The 17,762-nt window shown below is 34.4% G+C and overlaps 1 protein-coding gene across 1 annotated transcript in view; it reads left to right on the forward strand.

Moving 5' to 3' along the window:
• Positions 1-7,303, forward strand: part of LOC137625743 (cytoplasmic dynein 2 intermediate chain 2-like) — a 52,441-nt gene extending 45,138 nt beyond the window's left edge. Inside the window, exons 9-11 of the mRNA XM_068356635.1 lie at positions 3,951-4,118; positions 5,085-5,293; positions 6,097-7,303. Coding sequence (XP_068212736.1) covers positions 3,951-4,118; positions 5,085-5,293; positions 6,097-6,226 — 507 coding nt within the window. The 3' untranslated portion in view covers positions 6,227-7,303. The remainder of the gene's footprint in view (positions 1-3,950; positions 4,119-5,084; positions 5,294-6,096) is intronic.
• Positions 7,304-17,762: the final 10,459 nt, after the last annotated feature.

The raw sequence follows: 17,762 nt of genomic DNA on the forward strand, positions 1-17,762 counted from the left end.
CGTCTATTCTTTATGATATGTAGGTGTCACCATCTTTTATGTTTGTCTATTCTTTATAATATGTAGGTGTCACCATCTTTTATGTTCGTCTATTCTTTATAATATGTAGGTGTCACCATCTTTTTTGTTTGTCTATTCTTTATAATATGTAGGTGTCACCATCTTTTATGTTCGTCTATTCTTTATAATATGTAGGTGTCACCATCTTTTATGTTTGTCTATTCTTTATAATATGTAGGTGTCACCATCTGTTATGTTCGTCTATTCTTTATAATATGTAGGTTTCACCATCTTTTATGTTCGTCTATTCTTTATGATATGTAGGTGTCACCATCTTTTATGTTCGTCTATTCTTTATAATATGTAGGTGTCACCATCTGTTATGTTCGTCTATTCTTTATGATATGTAGGTGTCACCATCGTCTATTCTTTATGATATGTAGGTGTCACCATCTTTTATGTTCGTCTATTCTTTATAATATGTAGGTGTCACCATCTTTTATGTTCGTCTATTCTTTATAATATGTAGGTGTCACCATCTGTTATGTTCGTCTATTCTTTATGATATGTAGGTGTCACCATCTTTTATGTTCGTCTATTCTTTATAATATGTAGGTGTCACCATCTTTTATGTTCGTCTATTCTTTATAATATGTAGGTGTCACCATCTTTTATGTTCGTCTATTCTTTATAATATGTAGGTGTCACCATCTTTTATGTTCGTCTATTCTTTATAATATGTAGGTGTCACCATCTTTTATGTTCGTCTATTCTTTATAATATGTAGGTGTCACCATCTTTTATGTTCGTCTATTCTTTATAATATGTAGGTGTCACCATCTGTTATGTTCGTCTATTCTTTATAATATGTAGGTTTCACCATCTTTTATGTTCGTCTATTCTTTATGATATGTAGGTGTCACCATCTTTTATGTTCGTCTATTCTTTATAATATGTAGGTGTCACCATCTGTTATGTTCGTCTATTCTTTATGATATGTAGGTGTCACCATCGTCTATTCTTTATGATATGTAGGTGTCACCATCTTTTATGTTCGTCTATTCTTTATAATATGTAGGTGTCACCATCTTTTATGTTCGTCTATTCTTTATAATATGTAGGTGTCACCATCTGTTATGTTCGTCTATTCTTTATGATATGTAGGTGTCACCATCTTTTATGTTCGTCTATTCTTTATAATATGTAGGTGTCACCATCTTTTATGTTCGTCTATTCTTTATAATATGTAGGTGTCACCATCTTTTATGTTCGTCTATTCTTTATAATATGTAGGTGTCACCATCTTTTATGTTCGTCTATTCTTTATATGTAGGTGTCACCATCTTTTATGTTCGTCTATTCTTTATAATATGTAGGTGTCACCATCTTTTATGTTCGTCTATTCTTTATAATATGTAGGTTTCACCATCTTTTATGTTCGTCTATTCTTTATATGTAGGTGTCACCATCTTTTATGTTCGTCTATTCTTTATAATATGTAGGTGTCACCATCTTTTATGTTCGTCTATTCTTTATAATATGTAGGTGTCACCATCTTTTATGTTCGTCTATTCTTTATAATATGTAGGTTTCACCATCTTTTATGTTCGTCTATTCTTTATGATATGTAGGTGTCACCATCGTCTATTCTTTATGATATGTAGGTGTCACCATCTGTTATGTTCGTCTATTCTTTATAATATGTAGGTGTCACCATCTGTTATGTTCGTCTATTCTTTATGATATGTAGGTGTCACCATCGTCTATTCTTTATAATATGTAGGTGTCACCATCTGTTATGTTCGTCTATTCTTTATAATATGTAGGTGTCACCATCTGTTATGTTCGTCTATTCTTTATGATATGTAGGTGTCACCATCTTTTATGTTCGTCTATTCTTTATAATATGTAGGTGTCACCATCTTTTATGTTCGTCTATTCTTTATGATATGTAGGTGTCACCATCTTTTATGTTCGTCTATTCTTTATGATATGTAGGTTTCACCATCTGTTATGTTCGTCTATTCTTTATAATATGTAGGTGTCACTATCTTTTATGTTCGTCTATTCTTTATATGTAGGTGTCACCATCTTTTATGTTCGTCTATTCTTTATATGTAGGTGTCACTATCTTTTATGTTCGTCTATTCTTTATATGTAGGTGTCACCATCTTTTATGTTCGTCTATTCTTTATAATATGTAGGTGTCACCATCTTTTATGTTCGTCTATTCTTTATAATATGTAGGTTTCACCATCTTTTATGTTCGTCTATTTTTTATAATATGTAGGTGTCACCATCTTTTATGTTCGTCTATTTTTTATAATATGTAGGTGTCACCATCTTTTATGTTCGTCTATTTTTTATAATATGTAGGTGTCACCATCTTTTATGTTCGTCTATTTTTTATAATATGTAGGTGTCACCATCTTTTATGTTCGTCTATTCTTTATAATATGTAGGTGTCACCATCTTTTATGTTCGTCTATTCTTTATAATATGTAGGTGTCACCATCTTTATAATATATCTATACCTTACCGTGTAGCCACTTTATTAGTTTTAAATTATTATTATCACTAGCTAAGCTACAAACCTAGTTGAATAAGCAAGCTGATATAATCCCAAGGGCCCCAGCTGGGAAAAATAGCCCAGTGAGGAAAGGAAATAAGGAAATAAAGTACATGAGAAGTAATGAATAGTTAATATAGAATACTTTAAGATCAGTAACAACGTTAAAATAGATCTGTCAACATAAACCATGATGAGAGACTTATGTGAGCCTGTTCTACATAAAAACATTCATTGCATTAAGATTTAAAGACACTATATGGTTAATAAAAGATTAATTTATGTTTTGTAAATGTTTTTGAAGGTCAGTGAGAAATTTACTATTCAAAGGGCATTTGAATTCAACTTTTTACTGCCGCTTAAGTAGTATTGTCAATGACTCCCACAGTGTAGGTCTTTGATGTAATCCTGGGGCATAGTTGGATAGTTTTCCCTGGCAAATGATGTTAAAGTTCTTATAAACCACTGTGAACAAGCTGTGGAATGATCTTCCTAATCGGGTAGTTGAATCGGTAGAATTTCAAAAGTTCAAACTTGCAACAAATGTTTTTATGTTGATCAGGCTGACATAAGTCTTTTTATAGTTTATATATGACATATCTGTTTTGATGTTGATACTGTTTTTAGAATATTTAATTTTAATTATTCATTATTTCTCATATCGTTTATCTATTTCCTTATTTCCTTTCCTCACTGGGCTATTTTTCTCTATTGGAGCTCTTGTGCTTGTAGCATCCTGCTTTTCCAAGTAGGGTTGTAGCTTAACTAGTAATAATAATAATAATGTGGATTTTGGAGGTCTATTGATATACGGGTCTGAAGGTTCTTAAGCCTGCTTGCTGAGGTATCAACATCTAGTGCCTTGCTCCAACGGGTCTTGCTAGTTTGCTGAACATGTATGCATAACTTCTAGACATTGAAATATCTCTTATTATTGTGTACGGTATTATCAACCTTTAAACATGTATTGCTGATATATTTCAATTAATGCTCTGAGTAGATTATTTAGTAATTATAATAATAGATGTGAGAGAGGCAAGAGAGCGTGCTAGAAATAGGAATGAATGGCGAGCGATTGTGACGCAGTTCCGGTAGGCCCTGCTGCTTCCTCCGGTGCCTTAGATGACCACAGAGGTAGCAGCAGTAGGGGATTCAGCATTATGAAGCTTCATCTGTGGTGGATAACGGGGGAGGGTGGGCTGTGGCACCCTAGCAGTACCAGCCGAACTCGGTTGAGTCCCTCGTCAGGCTGGGAGGAGCGTAGAGAGGAAAGGTCCCCTTGTTTTTCATTTGTTTGATGTCCGCTACCCCATTGGTGGAAGTGCCTTGGTATATGTATGTAATAATAGTATTAATAACTTTAAACCACTCATTCCCACAGGTACCAGCAGGAAAAGAATTTGACGAAGTCAGATTAGTGAGGTGCGTGACTTCCGTCCTCAGCCCCCACACCGGCAGAGTTCTGGCGTCCCAGTTTTCTCCTCATCACCACAACGCCGTCTTGTCCTCGGCTTCGGACAATCAGATACGTCTCTTCTCGATACTCCAGGTACGGCGTTGTTGTTTTCGTTAAGAAAAATGTTGATTTTGACTCGTTTCCAAAACAACGAATGCGTTTTTTCTTCTAATAAGAAATTGCAAGCTTGTTTTCTTTAGTAATTGTCACTTAGGAGAGATTTTATATACTTTTTTATATAGGTTTGGTCATATTGTAAGATGTTCATGTAGAATATTAATATTGAAATGAAAATAAGGTTACAATCAAGGGATACAGTACTCCTAAATATGTAATATTGTAAGTGGACAGTTTGTGGAGAGAGAAACATTTGCACTTGACATTTGTCTATAAAAATTTAGACGCCTTACCCTCTGTCTTGATGGAACTGCATTTTTTAATATACTTATCTCATTTATGTTAATGAAAAGATTTGAAATTTATCTATGGCAAAGACACTTGAAAAAAATTACGTAAAACCTTAAGATATGTATCACTTTCTGGTTGATTAAAAGAATTGAAATTATTATAGTATCGTACAGAAGGCTCTCAACTTAAAAACTTAATAGGTTCCAAGTAGTTGTTTGCGAGTCCAATTAGTTCATCAGAAGTAAAGACGAGAGTTGTGAGGTTGATTTTCAACGAGAAAAAAACTGAGCGGCTCTGTATTCATTTCTAATAATTTTTTATATATGAAGGATCTAATTTAATGTTGTTACTGCTCTAAAAACATTTCCTTTTGATTGTCCATTACTTCTCTTGTAGTTTATTTGTTTCCTTGTTTCCTCAATGGGCTATTTTTTCTTGTTAGAGCCCTTGGGCATATACCATTCTACTTTTCCTTTTTACTGTTCTTAAAATATTTTCATTTTGATTGTCCACTACTTGTACTTTATTTGTTTCCTTGTTTCCTCACTGGCTTTTTTTTCCTGTTTAGAGTCCTTGGGCTTATAGCTCCCGACTTTTCCTACTAGGGTTGTGACTCAGCGTGTAATATATATATATATTTCTGTTTTTCAGCCAAACAAACCCGTGAACGTCATATACAGCGAAGAAATCATAACGTGCGCGGAATTGTCGCCTTCAAGGCCGATGGTCGTGGCCGTCGGATTGGTCACCGGACAGGTTGCACTGCACGACTTCGGCATGAAGAGTTGCCAGCCGTTTTTGAGTCTGCGGGCCGCTGAAAAGCCTGCCTCGATTACGTACTTGAAGTTCAACAAAAAAGAGTGAGTGATATTATTCTTTGGCTTTTACTAGTGGTCTTTATAGTGCACATGATGTTTTATCATAATAATAGGGTGCCTAAATGAATTTCTTTGCTTTATAGTTCATGTCGAGGAATCATATAAGGAGAGATATTGCTTCCATCTACTCTTCTATTGTCATCAAGTCTTCTTTACTTCTCATCCAGTATTTTTCTTTCAACTTGCGATATTTAATTTGAACCTCGCTCTAAATGGCAACGCTGTCCTTAGTACGAGGCCATACAACTCAAGTCTATTAAGTTTATACAATATCATAAGTAATCAGTAATTAGCCTTAATATGGTCATCCTTATACAAATGGAATTTTTCCAGTACTATGAGTTTTAAATCATTGTAATTCTTACTTCCATTTTCATATTGTTTAGTTTCTTCCTCAACATCCTGTTGTTTTTCTGAAAGTTAAAGATTTCAGCTGGAAAACACCTGTCTTATTATTACAGAAGCCTTATTACTTAGATTTCAAATCCCTCTTATTTCCTGTATATTTTAGAATACTTTTTGTGCTCAGTGGCGTAGCGAAGATGGGGACATGGTGGGTCTTTTTTAAAATGCCCCCAGGGCCTCTAAGAGATGGGCTCCTCCAAAGCAGGATCAGTAAATGAAAGTACTGTATGTAAATATAAAAAATTACCACCAACTCACCAGGGTAAGTAGGAGGGGTCCCTCTTTAGTAACTCAGCATCCCCGGTCCCCAAATCTCTAGCTATGCCCGTGTTCGTTCTTGCGAGTAAAAATAATCTATAACTACTTCTTCCTCTTTGCAGTATGGCCCTCTTAGCAGTGGGAGACCGTTTAGGACGAGTATCCATTTGGCATCTGCCCGACAACGCCGTTTCCCCGTTATCGACGGAGCAAACGGCCCTATCAAGTCTCCTGGATACGGTTACCGAGTAATTTTAAGCTCGAGAATTGAAGAGAATCTACTGTGTTGCCACATCTTCGACCTGTGTACCGTGTGTTGCTGCCACATTTACAACCTGTGTACATTCTGCTTCAGCTTGCTATTGTGCGTCTGGCTTTCAGGTTTTGCGCTCGCTGCCCGGAAGTTCTTCATGATAATGGGATATATTAGGTTTTGCAGGTAAATACAAAGAATTTAGTTCATTTACTATTTTTTCCTCAATTGGGTAAGTTAAATTATGTACAATAATATATTTAACTCTTTTACCCCCAAGCTATTTGGAACTTAACCCCCAGGCGTTTTCTTTTTCAAGCACATTTTGCAATATATTTTTTTCAAATTGCTCTAACAGCCTTAATTTTTGTCATAGAGAGGTCAGGTTGGTCTCATTCTTTTGGAAAATGCCTGAAGTTTCTCATAAAGTTATCAAAAATATGCAAAAAAAAATGTAAATAGCAGTTTTTTGCAAGGACGTACCAGCACGTCCATGGGGGTAAAAGGATGAGTTTTGTAAAACGTACCAGTATGTCCATTGGGGGTAAAAGGGTTAAGAGGTTTATTGTCTTATTTATTCAAGGCAAAAATTTTTTACAATTTATATTTGGTGTTGTGTCATAGAGATATTTGAGTCTGCAAATGCAGATCATAAGGACAAGACTTCTCAAAGAGGCCATACCAGTCAACCGACCCCATTGCAAAGTTAACGGTGGGAAAGAGAAGGAGGGCTTCTCAAAGACTAGAAATTGCATACTGCACAAATGTTTCTCAAAGTGGCGATTTTAAACAGAGTCCATTTGCTACTGTTTGTGTTAATGTTCATCAAATAATCATTTCACAAAGTTGATTACAATACTAAATATTTTAGCATTATGTAACTGTGGTCAATAATGATTTCCAAAAGAGAAATTTTTAATTTTAAGTCATTGAATCTATTTTACAAAGTGAAAAATTCATCGAACCAATTCTTAAGACGAGACGAAATCATATTAGTACTAAAAAAATCAAACATTTTTTGGCACTTTTGAAGTCAGTCATTAACTAAATCAAATTTCTTCTAAGTCAGCAACACAAATTTAAACCAGTTTAGTAACTTTGGAAATGAATTATGCAAGTTTAAACCAAAGGATTTAGATTTCTTAAAAGTTACTGACTTTATAAACATTCCATAAGCTGAAACTCATTCCTATCAATACTTTAGAAGTGAATATTCATTGAAAAACCCCTCCACAAAAAGAGCCAAAGATTTTTCCTATATATGTAGTCATTATTGTTGTGTCATGTCATGAAGCTTATGCCTTTTGTTATTAAAATTTGATGGAGGAAAAATATCGGTGGTTGTTTTCCGTCGTGATAAGTTTCCTCTACGTTACTACAACAGTTTTTAAAGGATCATTTCGTTGTATTTGAATTCTAGATAATACACTGATCTGATAATATAGCAAAAATAAAATGAAATACAGTCCATTAATTCAAATACCAATGTATTGTGTAGCTTTTCAGTGAACATAATAGTAATCTATTTGTTTTATTACATCGCATTAGTGGTAACTTCTATTTAAAAAGTACTGCGTTTTGGTGAATATATCATCACTAAACGGTACTCGGCAAAAATGTCTTGAATGTGATCAATTCATAAAGAGCTAAATGGTATCCTGTGCCTTTTCAAACAGTTTTCGATTGCAATTACGATGTATTTATTTAAACTTTGTCAATTAAAAAGTTATTTTCCTACATCATTAATGATGTTTTCTTTCCTTATATTAAGCATTTAAGAAAGCAAAGATCTGAAATGAGTGATAACTTAGAAAAAACTAAATTGAATGATATATGATTTTAGTTTTAAGTAGCGACTTACTTTATGAGGAATATGTGTTTGTTCCTATGTATATACAGACCTTTAAAGGCCGCATACACACCCGTAAGGGAGCGTCAACAAGGCGGCTGAGAGAAAGACCAACAATGTTATTAAATGAACGTGTGTCGCTACCTAGAAATCCCAAACAGACAAATATAATACTCAACTTGGGAGCAGGGATCTCGAAAATGCTTGACATCTTCAAAAACACAAAATAACACAGAGCTACGAAAAACACGTCCGAACGTTCACGGGGGCTTAGAAGGAATGGTGGGAGAATGATAGGTGGTGGTGGTGGTGGTGGTGACGGTGGTGGTGGTGGTGGTGGTGGGAGAGGGGGCAGTAGCTGTAGAGAACGACACCTCGTAGTAACGGGGGATTTTGAGGAGGGAGAAGTCTAATTGGAAAGGGACCTCTGATAGTGGTTTTAACACGCCCCAGTCTCTATACCGACACCCTATAAGGGTGAGCGAGCTGGGTATATTCCTGGCATTCCATGCAACTTTTTTCTCTGGTATATTTAGCAGTATTTACACCTTTGAAATGGTGCTTTAAGGAGCATTTCACGGAGCGACACAGGTTGAGCCCAGAAATAGATTTTTTCCTTCTTCAAAATCCCTTTTATCTCCTAAGTTTAAAGAAGTTCGGTTTATATATCAAAGAAATATACAAAATACTTTTAAAATCTGTTGTTTTTTCCTACGTATACAAACTATGAAAAGCGTAGGATGGTACATAATCTCTCCCTCTATGGTTGATCACGAAACATTAACCGTTTGTTTAAGTTGTCGAGCTAATTCTGATTTTGATATTGTACTAAAGTAACAAAGGAAATCAGCAAACATGGTTGACATAACTTATCCAAAATACTGGATGTTTGTCTTAGAATATGTTTCTCTCTCATATGGCAACATTTGGTACAGCACAACTTCTAGAAAATAATGCGCTTCTGATGTAGAATAATAACGAAATTTATCTTAATTGTGGTGCTCAATCAGCTGGTGACTTTCGATACCCGAAGATCATTGTTTGGAATTTGCGTTTATACTAACATGACGTCTTACCAGCAACGTCTTGGTCACTGAGATTGAAAAACTAGGTTTTGTAGAGGCATGACTACAGCGTGCTTAGATTTACAACCAGAGTGGAGCGAGATTTTAACACAAATGAGGAGGTTGCTTAGAAATGTGCCGTCCGGTCCAGCAGCTGGGAAATAGTTATGAGGTCTCGGTGAATAGTCAAGTCACAGAAGAAATAGAGATGGAATTAGCTGGACAAAGCCAGTAGGAAGTGCTATGAAAATAACATTAAAGGTTTCAAGGTTTAATGGCCGCTCATGAATGGCAGAGGCAAGGGACAGTGCCATTGGCTGATCAAGGAGGACAATGCCCTAGAGACTAACCATATACATGTATACATATGATCAGTGCTCAAACCCCCTCTCCACCCAAGCTAGGACCAAAGAGGGCCAGGCAATGGATGTTGATTACACAGTAGGTAGACCTATAGGCTCCCCCAAACCCCCTATCCTTAGCTCACAAGAATGATGAGGTTGCAGCAACCAAGGAAATTAACGAGTTTGAGCGGGACTCGAACCCCAGTCTAGCAATCACCAGTCAGGAACTTGACCACTTAGGCCACCGCAACCCTAAGAATCCTAGAATACCTAGACTAGATAGGAGTTGAGGTATAAAATGGATAGGGCAGAGGGTAATGGAGAGAACTCATTTCACACTGAACCTAAAAGTAGAAATCTGATATGGAAGCATTTTTAATAATGATGCTGTCACTGTATTAAATCCTAGTGAAACAATATACAGTATTTGCTAAGGTACATTGTAAGTCAAATAGCATTGCCTTGTGGCAGGTATGTAAGAGTACTTCCACCATACATCCTGCGTGTCGTAGAAAGCGACTGAAAGAACAGCTGCTGCTTAGTCAAATAGCACTGCCCTGTGGCAGACTTGTAAGAGTACTTCCACCATACATCCTGCGTGTTGTAGAAAGCGACTAAAAGAACACCTGCTGCCTCGCAGTCTTGCTTTTCAGCAAAATGATGGCCCACTGCCAGTGATTATGGAAACTGCTGTCTTACAATTGTACTATTAAGCCAAAGGTTAGGCCCATCGCCAATAACTGTGGTTGATGATAGCAAGGGGGTGAATTGTAAAAACCCTCTGCCAAATTATAAACTATGCAAAAACGAGCCCTTAATGTAGGGATAACACTGGGGAAGAAGAAAGATGTTAGTTTCATGGTTAAATATTGAGGTGATAGAGTATTTAATGTGCAGCTTTCGTGATAATTTGATCGTTGGAATAAGAGAAATTTATATCTGGCCATACAATACGTGATCACTATTAGATGCTAGAAAAAATAAAAATGGTACACAGGAACCCGTACAGTATTAAACAGTTTGAGAATGAAGATTAGAAGTCTGATAAAGATATAAGATATAAATGAGATTGTACTGAATAATGTTTACTAAGAAACAGTATCATGAGGAGATAATATAGATTGCCTTTGCAATATCGGAGGAATAACATGCAAAATGAGAAAAGAAATACTTCTACACCTTGATCTTATATAGAATAGGAAGGTCTAGAGTAAGGTTCCTTCTACCTTGAAAAATATTTTAGCATTAGCGGGTCAAAATGGAGTCCTGAGTGACCATTAAAGTATTAATGAAGCTTGCAACAGACCCATGGGTTCTAGGTTGAGCGGTAGAGTATCACAATTATGCCCAAAATGTCACTGTAAGGTTTGTGCACTTGAGAAATATTCAACTTTATTTTCTTTTTCATTTGTTATGATTTCAAGATATTAGCTGTAATTTTTAGTTTTGTTTGTTTTAAATTTATACTTTAGTTATTATGCTAGTGTAATATTTTCCTATGTTTTTTCATTTCTCTTGTTTTTTTTTTTATATAATTGCACTACAACAATCGGTAAATATTTACAGCACTGTATTTGACCCTACGAATACTACGTATTGGTCGTTTGCATAACCGCCACAAGCTTCGATCCTGACGGAAGTAGTTTCTCCTCGTATTTTAGTGCGCCACAAGTAAGGTAAGTTTGTCCCTGACCTTTAAGTTTGGTATATTTTGTCCACACACAGGAGTTTAGATATGTTTTTGAATGACAGCCAAAGAATTGATATGTCTCCCTCTTTTTGTTTTGTTCATCATCCATCATTATCCCGTCCTACACCTATTGACGCAAAGGGCCTCGTTTAGATTTCGCCAGCCGTCTCTATCTTGAGCTTTTAATTCAATACTTCTCCATTCATCATCTCCTACTTCACGCTTCATAGTCCTCAGCCATGTAGGTCTGGGACTTCCAACTCTTCTAGTGCCTTCTGGAGTCCAATTGAAAGTTTAGTGAACTAATCTCTCTCGGGGAGTGCAAAGAGCATGCCCAAACTATCTCCATCTATCCCTCGCCATGATCTCATCAACATACGGTACTTGAGTAATATCTCTTAAAATTTCATTTCTAATTCGTTCCTGCCATTTAACTCCCAATATCCTTCTGAGGACTTTGTTCTCAAATCTACAAAATCTTTTGGAGATTGTTTCATTGTCATACCACGACTCATGTCCATACAGGGGTAGCTAGTAATAGTAATTTGTATATATATTTTTTTTTCATATAAAATAGCAAAAAATGGAGTTGCTAGTGATCACTAAGTAAGTCTATTAAAGTACTGTATTTAATCTTTTCCAGCTGAGAATTTAAAATGAAAAGATTCAAAATCCATCCTTTTTATTCATTTTACTTTATAAAGAACATAAAAAATGATTACCAGTACATATTTTGATGAAGTTGAATTGATTAATAAATGTATAGTGTCGTCTCGTGAAAGTTTTATCCTACCCATTCTTCTCGGAGGTGAGATTTTCTGACCCAAATTCTTTTACCACCCTTGTTGGTTCACCACCTTCCCACATTAAATGGATCGACACCGTAAAAGTTAGGTATTGTTACTAGTAATTACAATCTGCAGTCCAAGTAGGAATGTTGAGTTTGTGATGTGTAAAGAAAAACAAAAGAACATACTTACATATACCAAGGCACTTCCCCCAATTTTGGGGGGTAGCCGACATCAACAAAAGAAACAAAACAAAAAAGGGGACCTCTACTCTCTACGTTCCTCCAACCTAACAAGGGACTCAACCGAGTTCAGCTGGTACTGCTAGGGTGCCACAGCCCACCCTCCTACATTATCCACCACAGATGAAGCTTCATAATGCTGAATCCCCTACTGCTGCTACCTCCGCGGTCATCTAAGGCATCGGAGGCAGCAGCAGGGCCTACCGGAAATGTGGCATACTATAAGAATTTGTGTAGAGGTGCATTTATGACACCTATTGTCTAGTTGACAGGAATCTTACCAACTTATGAGAACATAATCTCATTAGATAATAAAGGTTTAAAGGTTACTCATGAATGGCAGAGGCAAGGAACAGTGAAAATGCCCTATTGACTGATCATATATACATACGATTAGTGCCCAAGCTAGGACCAAGGAGGGCCAGGCAATGGGTGCTGCTGATGACTCAGCAGGTAGAGCTATAGGCTCTCCTAAAACCCACTTCCTTAGCTCACAAGGAAGGTTAAGTTGCTGTCACTACAATATACTATCAAGCTTGAGTGGGACTCAAAACTCCCATCCAACACATTGCCAGGCAAGGATGTTTCGAATAGGCTACCATAAATTATTAATCAAATATTTCAGAAGCACATAATTTAATGATGAAATCGGAACTATTCTCCTCACGGCTTTTCGTACCTTATCGAGGGATTTTTTAATCAAATATTTCAGAAACACATAATTTAATGATAAAATCGGAACTATTCTCCTCTCGGCTTTTCGTATCTTATCGAGGGATTTTGAACCTTGTTGAGGGTAGGGCTGTCAGTATGCCTAAAGCAGTGCATTGTGGTATTAAGCAACCTGTATATGGAATTTTTTTTAAAGAAAAAGTAATATTATACGTGATACAGTAATGTAAATGGTTTTTCCCATTATTATTCATTCCGTAGCTCTTCGAGTCGAAACTAGTTTCATCTTCTCTTCCTTCCCCGGCTTTGTTTGCAAAATCTAGGGACCCATTCTGTTATTCTTAATGTCCTTCTATTATCACTCATTCCCATTATATGTCCTGCCCATGTCCATTTCTTAGTTTGCTCACGTATCCATGTTGCTCTTTTTCTGTCTCTTAGTGTTATTCCCATTATTATTATTTCCATAGCTCTTTGAGTTGAAACTATAGTCCATTTCTTTTAGCGATGCATATTTGCACCGACTCGCAGCGGTGCCCTTTTAGCTCGGAAAAGTTTCCAGATCGCTGATTGGTTGGACGAGATAACTCCAACCAATCAGCGATCACGAAACTTTTCTGAGCTAAAAGGGCACCGCTGCGAGTCGGTGCAAATATGCATCTCTAAAAGAAATGGACTATAGTTTCGTCTTCTCTTCCTTCCCCTGCTTTGTTTGCAATCTCTAGGGACCCATTCTGTTATTTTCAAAGTCCTATTATCTGTCATTCTCATATGTCCTGCCCATGTCCATTTCTTTTCCTTACAAGTTGTTAGAATATCATCTATTTTAGTTTGCCCACGTATCCATGTTGCTCCTTTTCTGTCTTTTAGTGTTATTCCCATCATTATTATTTCCATACCTCTTTGAGTTGACACTTGTTTATGTTCTAGAGCTTCAGTAAGGCTCCAAGTTTCTGACGCATAAGTTAAAACTGGTAGGACCATCTGATCAAATACTTTTCTTTTTAGAGAATATGACATTTTAATTTTCATAATATCATTTTGTTTACCAAAAGCTCTCTATTCCTTGTTTATCTTTCTTTTAATTTTGTTTTCGCTTCCTGGGGAAACACTTACTGTCTGTCCTAAGTTTATATATTCATTAATAATCAATAGAGGCTCGTCCATAACTCTTATTTGTCGTCTCAGCATTTTCTTTGAACATTATTTTAGTTTTACCCATATTCATTTTCTTTCCTACATTTCAGCTTTCTCTTTTCAAATCTTCTATCATCTCTCCTCCCATGATTCACTAAACGCAGCTATGTCATCTGCAAATCTATTAAGGTATTCCACATTAATATGAATTCTTACATTTTCCCAATCTATATTCTTAAAAACTTCTTCTAGACATGCTATGAATAACTTAGGAGAGATGGGGTCTCCCTGTCTAACTCCTTTCTCCATCGGAATAGTCTCACCATCTTTATTGTAGTTTTAAGATGGCTGTATTTCCTGTATAGATATCTTCAAGATGAATCTTATGTTAGAACACTTGAAGGTATATATATATATATATATATATATATATATATATATATATATATATATATATATATATAATATATATATATATATATATATATATATATATATATATATATATATATACATATATATATATATATATATATATATATATATATATATATATATATATATATATATATATAGATATATATCTATCTATCTATATATATATATATATATATATATATATATATATATGATTAATTTTATATATAATATATCATCATCATCATTACAAGCCATTACTAGTCCACTTGCAGACCAAAGGCCTCAGACATGTCCTTTCCCTTGCATCTGTTTATGGTCATTCTGTGCCCGTCTATAACAGAAAACTTTCTTAGTTCGTCAATCCATCGTCTTTATTTCCTTCCCCTGCTTCTTTTGCAATCTCTAGGGACCTATTCTGTTATTTTTAATACATACATACATACATACATACACATACATATACATACATACATACATACATAAAACATTATATTTTATACATAATTAATAATTATAATAACCCAAAATTAAAGAATTTTATCCACAACACCTCCATCTCCTTTCCACACTCAAAATCAAATCGTACGCAATCGTTTGCGCGCGCGTATACGCGAGTAGGCGTGGCTACGTTCTCTGCCTCGGATAGTCAGTCGTTCTTCGTTCTTCGCCGTTCACACCTCGCATACGTTCACTGGCCCGATCGTATTCTGTATTCGCTCTTTCTCTTGTATAAATTCTTCGTTTTTCTTTATATTTCCGTTTATTTTTAATAGTTTATTTTTGTGGTTTATTTTTATTTACTTTTTCTCATAGTTGTTTATTAAGTTTTTTTTTAGTTTATATTGATTTGTTTCATCAAAATATATTGAAAAATATATTATTTTCGAAGTTTAAATGAACTATTTTTAAACGTATCTATACAGTAGGCCTATTCAATAGTATTTCTATTCTAAAAATAGGCCTAACTTATTGATAGAAATTATAATTTGACTTTTTATTTATTTATAAATTATAATTTGTCATAATTTTGTTACTATTCTTAAACGTATCTAATAGTAGGCCTATTTAATAGTATTTATATTCTAAAAATAGGCCTAAGTTGATATAAATTATAATTTGGCTTTTATTTATTTATAAATTATAATTTGTCTTAATATTGTTACTATTCTTAAACGTATTTATACATTAGGCCTATTCAATAGTATTTCTATTATAAAAATAGGCCTAAATTATTGATAGAAATTATGATTTAACTTTTTATTTATTTATGATTTATAATTTATCTTTTAATTATAGAAAATCGAAAAAGGTGTGAAATTAGTGCAAATATTTTGTGACTGTGTTATTGTTAAAAACTTAAAGGCCTATTTAAAACTTTTATGCCTATATAACTTATATAACTTTACCATCGTATAAAGTAAAGGGACTTAGGCTTATACGGAACTTGATTGAACTTTTTATTCGCCGAAGGAACTTTACGAAACAACGCAGGGGAAGAATTTCAAATATTTTTTATGAAGGTGAGTGTCTGTATATTTTACTTTGGGTATTTCGTGGATGGGGTACCGGTAATTAATAACAATTTCGGCTCGTATATGTATTGCAGACTAGCATGGAATAGGACCATTTGGCACTAAACTTTTGACACTGCTAATTTGACGTAGAATTTTTGACGCTTTAATTTAGCGATGAATATTTGACACAGCAAATTTGGTGTCTGACTTTTGGCACTTTCAATTTGACGTAGAATTTTTGACACTTAATTTAGCGATGAATATTTGACACAGCAAATTTGATGTCGGATTTTTGACACTGCTAATTTGACTTCTAATTTTTGACACTTAATTCGGCGATGAATATTTGACACGGCAAATTGGATGTCTGACTTTTTACACTGTCAATTTGGCCTAGAATTTGTGACACTTAATTTGGCGAGTAATATTTGACACTGCAAATTTGATGTTGGACTGTTGACACTGTTAATTTGGCGTAGAATATTTGACACAATTTGGCGATGAATATTTGACACGGCAAATTTGGTGTCTGACTTTTGATACTTTCAATTTGGCGTAGAATATTTGACACTTAATTTAGCGATGAATATTCGACACTGCAAATTTGATGTCTGACTTTTTACACTGCCAGTTTGATGTCGAATTTTTGACACTTAATTTGGCGACAGATTTTTCGACACTGCAAATTTGGCGTCGAACTTTTGACACTTAATTAGGCAACGAAATTTCGAGACCGCAAATTTAGTACCAAGATTTTAACACCTTCAATTTGACGTCCAACTTTTGGCACTGGAAATTTGGCGCTAAAATTTTGACACCTTCAATTTGGCGCCGAACTTATGATACTTAATTTAGCGACGAATATTTGACGATGCAAACTTGATGTCGACTTTTGACACTATCAATTTGGCGTCGAATTTTTAACACTTAATTTGGCGACAAAATTTTTGACAGTAAAAATTTTGTACTGAGATTTTAATAGCCAATTTGGCTCCGAAATTTTGACACTTAATTTGGTGACGAATATTTGACACTGCAAATTTGATGTCAGACTTATGACACTGTCAATTTGGCATCAAACTTTTGACACTTAATTTAGCCCCGAAATTTTTGACACTGCAAATTTATAACGAAATTTAACACACAATTTGCCTTTTATTTTTTTTTTGTCTGGCCCAGAGAAATAAAAGGAAAGTCACTGTTGGTTTCATCCTTCGAATACTTCATCCACAAACACAGAAGACTCACTAGCAGTGTGTCGAGCCCCGTACATACATTGTCACATTTTGATTTATAATTATTTATTCCTGTTGATAATTTTTCCAATTTTGGGATATTTATCTTATAGTTACATTATCGTTTTTGTAATAAATTTTTGGATTATTTAGAAGTATATGAATGTTTATGATAATAATAGTAATATTAATAATAATAATAACAATAATAATAATAATAATAATAATAATAATAATAGGATTTTTGATATGCAGTGACACAATTTTTTTTACGATTGTAAAGTTTTTAGCTAAAAATATTTATGTTTTGGTCATAATTTTTTCTAACATCTGATTCTGAGAGTTTCTCTGTTTTATAATATTTCAAAGTTCTTAAGAAACATGAGTTTTATATATAAAATATATATATAAAATTTAATTATATATCAATAAAATATATCATAATGTTTATCATAATCGATTTTTTTTATTTTATATATATACTAAAAGGTTATCTTTTTTTTATTCATTAATTTAATATATGTAGTTTTTCCATCTCTTAGAATTGATTTTGAGTAATTTAAATCACCTTTTGATATGT

This window comes from Palaemon carinicauda, chromosome 32 (assembly GCF_036898095.1).
Source record: "Palaemon carinicauda isolate YSFRI2023 chromosome 32, ASM3689809v2, whole genome shotgun sequence".
Lineage (NCBI taxonomy): Eukaryota > Metazoa > Arthropoda > Malacostraca > Decapoda > Palaemonidae > Palaemon > Palaemon carinicauda.